Source organism: Parus major, chromosome 5 (genome assembly GCF_001522545.3).
Source record: "Parus major isolate Abel chromosome 5, Parus_major1.1, whole genome shotgun sequence".
Classification (NCBI taxonomy): domain Eukaryota; kingdom Metazoa; phylum Chordata; class Aves; order Passeriformes; family Paridae; genus Parus; species Parus major.
The window spans coordinates 25,889,602-25,897,132 of record NC_031774.1 but is presented as its reverse complement, the minus strand read 5'-3'; the positions used below and the strand labels follow the sequence as shown (position 1 = coordinate 25,897,132).

The following is a 7,531-nucleotide window of genomic DNA, read 5'->3' as shown; positions in this document are numbered from 1 at the left end:
CGGCCTGCCGCGGGTCGGTGCTGGCCTCGCCCCTTGCCGGGGGGCCCGAGGCGGCACGGAGCGCATCTCTTGTCGGGCTGCCTACGTGCTGTGGCAGGCTTCACTCCCCAGCGAGCCCGGCACTAATCCCGGGTGACCCGCGCGCCCTGGGATTAAGCCCCGCTGGGGTTACGGAGGTGGGTGTCGTGTGTCTGCTGATAGACACGGCAGAGGAGCCTGCTCTCTAAATAAAGGTCTCAAAAAACCCAAATAAAACAGTAGCAGTGTTGGCATCCCAGCGCTGCTAGATGCCACAGAAATCACAGCCCGTCTTCGTAGAGAATCTCCTTATGATGCGATGCGGGGCCTCGAAAAGGCATACTATAGAAAATGTGCGGTTTTCCACTTAGTTTTAACTGCGGTTGTTACATAGTTTCAGTAATCAAACTGCTGTAGGGAAGACACCTTAATCTAGGTAAATTCAAGTAAACCTTTAGACTTCTAGGTTTAATTATGAGGGAGATGAAAACACAGCAGTGAAATGTTTCAGTGTGTCAGAATGCTTGTAGTGTTGGGGACAGTACACATAAAGTGACTTTTTACCTTTGCTTTATCACAGAGACTTTGGATTGCAGTTCTCTAGCACAGAGTAAAACTGGCTGACACCATCACTCGCACTTTGTGTGCTTGACAGAGAGCTGTTAGGATGGGAAATAGTGCACTAAAAGCCCACCTGGAGACAGCACAGAAAACTGGTGTGTTTCAGCTCACAGGAAAGGGGCTTACTGAGGTAATGTACTGGGAGGGGAAACACGGCTCTTTGTATGGAAAATATATCAAGATTTTTTTATTATTTATTTTTTTTATTCTTTAAATTTTTGCTTGTCTTCTGATCGAGAATTTATCTGTCAGGGCACTTATATGCTTATGAGCTTATGCTTTACAGTGCAAATATGTTCAAAAATTACTAGTTATGATGTTATGCTTTTAGAAAATGGCTGTAAACTTGAGGAGGACAATATAAATTTTATAGCCGTATTGTAACTGAGATACTCCACAGTTTGTCACATGTAGGTACTTATGATATATTTAATTGTAGGCATATGAATAGTCTGTACAGGCTGTTCAATGGGCTGGCAGCAAGCATCCTGAAAGTTTATTACATTGGAAATTATCTTAACTTAGACTCAGCTGCAGAAAAACACAGAATGTCCTGGAACCAACAATTCACATGATAGCCAAGAATAACTCTATATTGCAGTAATTTTCCAAGCCTTTTCTAACATACCTTCTTCCACTGTCCTACCTCCTCTCTTCACTTTTTCTATAGCAAGCCAAAGGACGATCAAAACCACTGGCTTATTCACCAGGACTCCTTGATGGTGATTGTCAGGTTTTTCTTTTATTCACCTGAGTGCCACAGCTCAGTACCAAAGTGGTACAGGGTATAAATAAGAATAAGGAAAATGCTTATAATTATTTAAAAAAGGAAAGCAGGAGAAAAATTTTCACAGCATACTCTGCTAAAATATAGAGTTATTAACTGGCTGTAGAGTATTTTAAATTATATGTTGGCATGTTTAAGAGAAGCACATAAGAGGATGAAAATGTAATGTTTTTAATTTTCTGTATTTGGATGAAAAACTACTCCTTCTACATGTAAGTGTTTTCTTTATACCCCTTTCCCCTTCCCAAATGAAAAAAATATTTTTAAAAATATGGGTTAAACAAATTTGCTAATCACAGTGTGGTGATTGGAATTGGGATACATATGGCGGTAGGTAACAGTGAGACAATTAAAATTTTAAGCTGTGCAACTTGAACATTCAAATTTGTGTCAGCTTTTTAAATGCTGTATCTTTTTCTCCCCCAATAGTTTCCTGAAGATCTGCAGAAGCTAACAAGCAACTTAAGGACAATAGACTTGTCAAACAACAAAATAGAGCTCCTGCCACCTCTCATTGGAAAATTTTCCTTTTTGAAGAGCCTTGCTCTAAACAACAACAAACTAAGTATGCCTGCAAATTAATATCTCCACTGAGTTTTAAGATATTAACTCATTTTCTGTATCAAAAACTAAATTTAATTATATAACTCTCACAAGATGTAAATGAGGAGTTTGGTCACCTAAATTGAAATCTTTGGAATTCATGTACAGGAAAAGAACCTCTAAATCATAAATTCTACAAAACTAGTTTTGTAGAATTAGCTTTAGTGGCTTAGTGTATTACCAATTTTACATGAGTACTTAAACCCACAGAGGTTTTGCGCTGTGACTTAACCTGATGTGAGGGTTTAACAGTGTCAGATGGTTTAGTATTTGTCAAGAGAACGGGTAATGAAGATGACATGTAGACAGTGTTGCTGGTTGCTACTGTTTCTGTTAAACATTAACATAATGAAAAAATCATGATGAAGAAACTAGGGGTTTTATGCATTAACTATGTATTATCTGCCTTTTTGAAAAAACAAAGGTAATTTACAAACTTCACTGACTCTATAGTGCAGCTCATGAATTATACCCACATGTACGTGGAAAGAGGGATGAATGGATGCCAGCAGACCTTACCTGGTGATGTTTGTATGCTGGTATGAGACAGAATGAATTATAACTCATTTCTGAGGAAGTTGACTAATACCTTTAAAGAGCAAAGATGGAGCTGTGAATTTTGTGGTATTTCAGGTGTCATAGAACATGTTGGCAGAGTGTAAGTAATAACTATAACTGACAGGCTAAAATCTTCTGAATAGTGATTTCAGGCCATAATTTGAAGGTCTGCCTTGTCTGCAGATTGTTTTTGATACATTTATAGATGATGGTTAACAAGCACGTGTTGTCTGTGGGCTTAAGTTTCTCTGCAGGGATCTCTCTGTGCCTTCACTGGAAACTGGGGAGGAATTCAGTAAGAAATGACTTAATATAGCACTGTTCTCCCTGCAGAAGCTTATTTGAATTAAATGGGTGTGAATGTTTACTGCTCTTTAGGTCATACGTTTTTCTGTCATTTTTCTCTAGCTGCTTTACCTGAGGAGCTGTGTAAACTGAAAAAACTGGAAACACTTCACTTGAATGGCAATCACTTGAGGCAGCTACCGGCTGCATTTGGACAACTTTCAGCTCTCAAAACGCTGAGCCTTTCTGGAAACCAGCTTCGGACTGTGCCTACACAGCTCTCTGGTCTTCGCCATTTGGATGTGGTAGATCTTTCAAAAAACCAGATCCAAAATGTCCCTGACACCGTGGGAGAACTGCAGGCAATCGAACTCAATTTGAATCAGAATCAGGTCTGGTAACTGAGATGTTGTGGGAATGTCAATTTAGAACATGGTTTATCTTGAACTTAGTACAGCCGTGGAATATAAGATGAGACCATCAAAACTTTATAGCTGAAAGACACCTTCTGGACACAACACAAATGAAGAATCATAACTAGATTTTGTGTACCAATACATCAAACTGCCTGATTTGATTAACTAAAAAATTCTGGATTTAGTCATGCAGAACATTATTTGAACAGTTCTTGAGTAGGAATGTGATAAACAGATGTGTAGGTTGCTTGTCATCATGGAATAAAAAAATGTATTTTGATTTTTGATCATTGGTTACTTACGCATTGCTTTTAAGTACTTACTACTAATGTAGTTTCTATTTACAATATGGTAATTTTTCTGTATAAGTTCAAAACAGATCACTTAATAATCATTGATCACTACCATTTTAATCCCATTTCTCTTTTCTTTTTATTTCCACAAGATTTCCCAGATCTCAGTGCAGATCTCCCACTGTCCACGCCTCAAAGTCTTGCGTTTAGAAGAAAACTGTCTAGAACTCAGCATGCTGCCTCAGAGTATCCTCAGTGATTCCCAGATCTCACTGCTTGCAGTAGAAGGCAACCTCTTTGAAATCAAGAAACTCAGAGAACTGGAAGGTTATGACAAGGTTTGTAGGTTTTTTTGCCTTTTTGTATTTAAAGAAACTCCTGGTGAAGTCCTTACTCAGAGTACTAAGCATTTATGCTGATGAATAAAAGCACCAAATAGTCTGTTGGTGGTGTCATTGCTACTGGCTTCATAACTAACCTTTGAAAACAACTCCAGGAGTTCTTCAGAGATAACTTCCTTGTAGGATTCAGGATCAGTGTTCTTTCATCAGCATCTTTTGAAGGGTAGCTGATAATGACAATCCTGTCTTCACTTTGATGTGACAAAAAATAAGGGATGCTTTGAATTATGCAGCATTTGTTAAGTATTTAATACTAGTTCATCCTTAACACTGGAGATTTGACCATTAATTGGAATTGCAGCAAATGCCAGAAATGTTTTGTGCATGTCTTTGTTCAAAATTAAAGCTCTAATAGTTGGATCTCTAATATCTAATGCCTGGGATATAAAAATATGCTTTAGATGCAGACTGTTTTTGAGTCTGAGAGCAGAAACTCAGCTGCTTTTAGAAGTAATGAATCCCCTATTAATTTCTGAAAAAATCTTAGGTTTTTTTTTGTTTTCTTTGTAGTACATGGAACGATTTACAGCTACAAAGAAGAAGTTTGCATGATCACTATTCTGACCCTGTGTATTACCAGTAAGAAGACATAGAATCGAAGCATCTGCTTCACTGACTTGAACCAAGATTGATGAAGGAAATGATCAGAGTACTCCTCTTGTAGTAGTCTGAAACAGCATGTTAAGACCACATTGAATAAACTTGAACTAGAGAATATAGGTATTGAACTGATGAACCTGCCCAGGGGCCAGTTTTGATTTTAGTGCCACAATAGCTTTTAACACACTACATGTTCTCCTTTGTCAGGGCTTGTTCTTTCACAGAGAAAGGGAACAAGCATTTCAAAGTTGCCAGTTCCCTTTTGTCAGGAAGCTGGCTGTTGATTTGTAAGAGGATTATTTCTTCTGGAAACATTTTTCCATGATAGCACATGGAAGTTCTACCACTAATGCACTGTATGTCTTGCAGTAAGCACTGTTGTGCAGAGAAGAACTTTTACAAATGAGATTTTAGTTGATAACCTGTGTTAGTTGTTTTTGTTTTTTTTTTTTAATGAAGCACAAATAGTTGTGATTAAGTTAAATGTTTTATTAACAGCTTCCAGTAAACAAATCGTGGTTTGAGCATCCTTCATTTGTATTTTACACTACAGGCTTTCTTTTCCCATAAGCAAGAATTGCACTACAGTCCAGTTTTGCTTGAGCTATATGAAATAAAAATTAGGTTCATCTTCAGTGTATTCAGTAAAAATGTATATTGCTAGAAAATATAATATCCTTGCACTGACTCCTTGTGTACAGAGCAATGCTGAAGGTTTTAGTCGTCAGCCCATTGCTGCTGCCTTATTACCAAAAGCACCTAGAAAGAGCTAAAAATGTATGCAATTATGTAACTTATACTGAAAAGGAAAATGTACTTGTATATTTTAGTAAATTATTTTCAAAAAATCAGTTCAAGTTTATTTGGTGTAACTTGTCATTTTTTTAAGTAGTACAAAGATGTCACTGAACACCCTCAGCTACTTGAGTCTGTTGTTGGTAACAGCTACACTTCAACATTACACCCATAATTATGATTAAAAATAAGTGGTTCTTTTGTGAGATGGTCAGAGAGGTATGTATTTCCTTGACCCTGTTGCCATCTTATTTCAGTTCTTACATAGTAATACCTAGAAGAAGAGTGTTTGAGGGGACATCAGCTCCTTATTCAAAGGATGGATGTGATTCATCATTTAACAGGGAATCAGTTCTACTTAAGAATTCCCATTCGAGCTGTTTTTTAATAAAAAAATCTACTAGCTTCTTGACAGAAGTAGCTGACAGCTGACCATGTTTATGAGACTACTTTGTTTTGCAAGGCATACAGTGAAGTGCTTTAAGAACACTTATGTCTTAACATGATGCAAAGCCCTGTATAGTCAGAAATCTATTCAACTTCATACTAATGGATTCCACTGATTAAGACATGCAGACTGAGTAGTGAATAAAGCCTCCACACTTGTTCTAAATTTTAGCTCCTTCTACTTGATACCTAAATCCTATTTGAAGTACTAGTTTGTTTGTTTGTCCTAGAGCTTTGCTGTGCATGAGACATGAACAGAACAAATCAGCAGTTAGCAGATCCCCCCTTTGCATTCACCAAAGGAGTGGTCTATCATCAATATGTAGGCACTTGGCAATGCTGTGCTGTGGTACCATTTTGGTTGTAGTTTTTTACTGTGCACTCAGAGGTGCTGCTTCTCTCATTGAATGTGTTTGTTTACAAGTGTTGTTACTTTCTATTCAACAATGTGTAAGAAGAGATGGTAGAACAGAACTGTTGAAAATTATGGAGTTAGCATTGCTCTAAAAAAAAAAAAAATCTTAGAGGGAAGTATTTAAGTAAGTCAACATTTCTTTTTTGTGATCACTAGTACATTTAGAAACCTTTCAATTTCTCATTGTTAGGCTCCTTTGCTGCCTTGGAGTTATGACAGCTATCAAAGCTTTTGTAGAGCAAAATGGAGAAAGCATCACGTAAAATACTGATTGGAACCAAGTTAGGCCTAATTAACTAAACTTGTTCCAGAACAGAGGATGACTTATTTCTGTTGCAAGGAAAAAGACAACTGGCTAAGATGCCCTTGACTCTTTTAACTCACAGCAATGAGCTGTGACTAAGTCACATCGTGGAATGCTGTTCTAGACATTTCAGCACTCTACATAACCTATCAGTAGTTTTATATTGGGACTTCCTGTTTCCCTTCTCATCACCCCCACCCTGCAAAAAGTGAAGCTATAAACCAGTTTTATTTCTGTGCATAATTACTTGCAGCTTTTTAATTTTGGAGTTACTGAGGTAGAGCATTACCCTTAGTTAACAATAGAAACCATTTGTGTATTTTGTTTCAGACCTGTATCACTTGCTGTCCAATTTTCCATTTCAGGAAGACACACATTTAATCCATCTATTCCACCAACATTTAGACACTGCATTGCTTCAAATGCAGGGAAGTGAATTAGCAGCTGCAAGTCATTGTGAACAGGGAGTTGTTTTACCCTATTGCCTTCACAGAGGTGTTTTCTACAAGTAGCTGTACAAGCAGCATGTGCTGCAGTTCATAGTACAGTTACTGCTGTGCTAAAAAGCTGTCTTTCATCAAGGAGCAGACTAACTAGAATTTACCAATTATTGTCCTTTAAGTATACCCATATGACATGTACTGCCTCCTCATAATAGTTACAGAACCAGGGTGTCCCTAGTTTCTGGTATATTAGATAGTATAGTAGAAGTACTTCTTCCAAGCTCTTCCCAGGGATGTTAGTCTCTACTGCAGCTTAGAACTGTGGCAAGTCGACAAAAGTCTCTCTTTCTCCCTGTAGCTCCTCCTCCCTGTAAAAGAGTGTTCTGGGAATCTGAGGCTCTGGTATGAGAGAAAATACAATTTAAAATACCTCACAAATGAAATTGTAGTGGCAGTAGGTTAAATCACTACATTTCATCTACTGGACTAGTTATTTGCTAGTCATCTGTTACCACTACTTAACTAGAAAGTTTTAAATTATTTTA

General features: G+C 37.6%; 1 protein-coding gene across 1 annotated transcript; it reads left to right on the top strand.

The window, feature by feature from the left end:
• Nucleotides 1-571: 571 nt before the first annotated feature.
• On the top strand, nt 572-5,444 carry LRRC57 (leucine rich repeat containing 57). The gene is made up of 5 exons (XM_015630147.3): nt 572-769; nt 1,856-1,991; nt 2,996-3,264; nt 3,734-3,919; nt 4,493-5,444. The coding sequence occupies exons 1-5, from the start codon at nt 686-688 to the stop codon at nt 4,532-4,534; spliced, it is 717 nt and encodes a 238-aa protein (XP_015485633.1). The 5' UTR covers nt 572-685; the 3' UTR covers nt 4,535-5,444.
• Nucleotides 5,445-7,531: the final 2,087 nt, after the last annotated feature.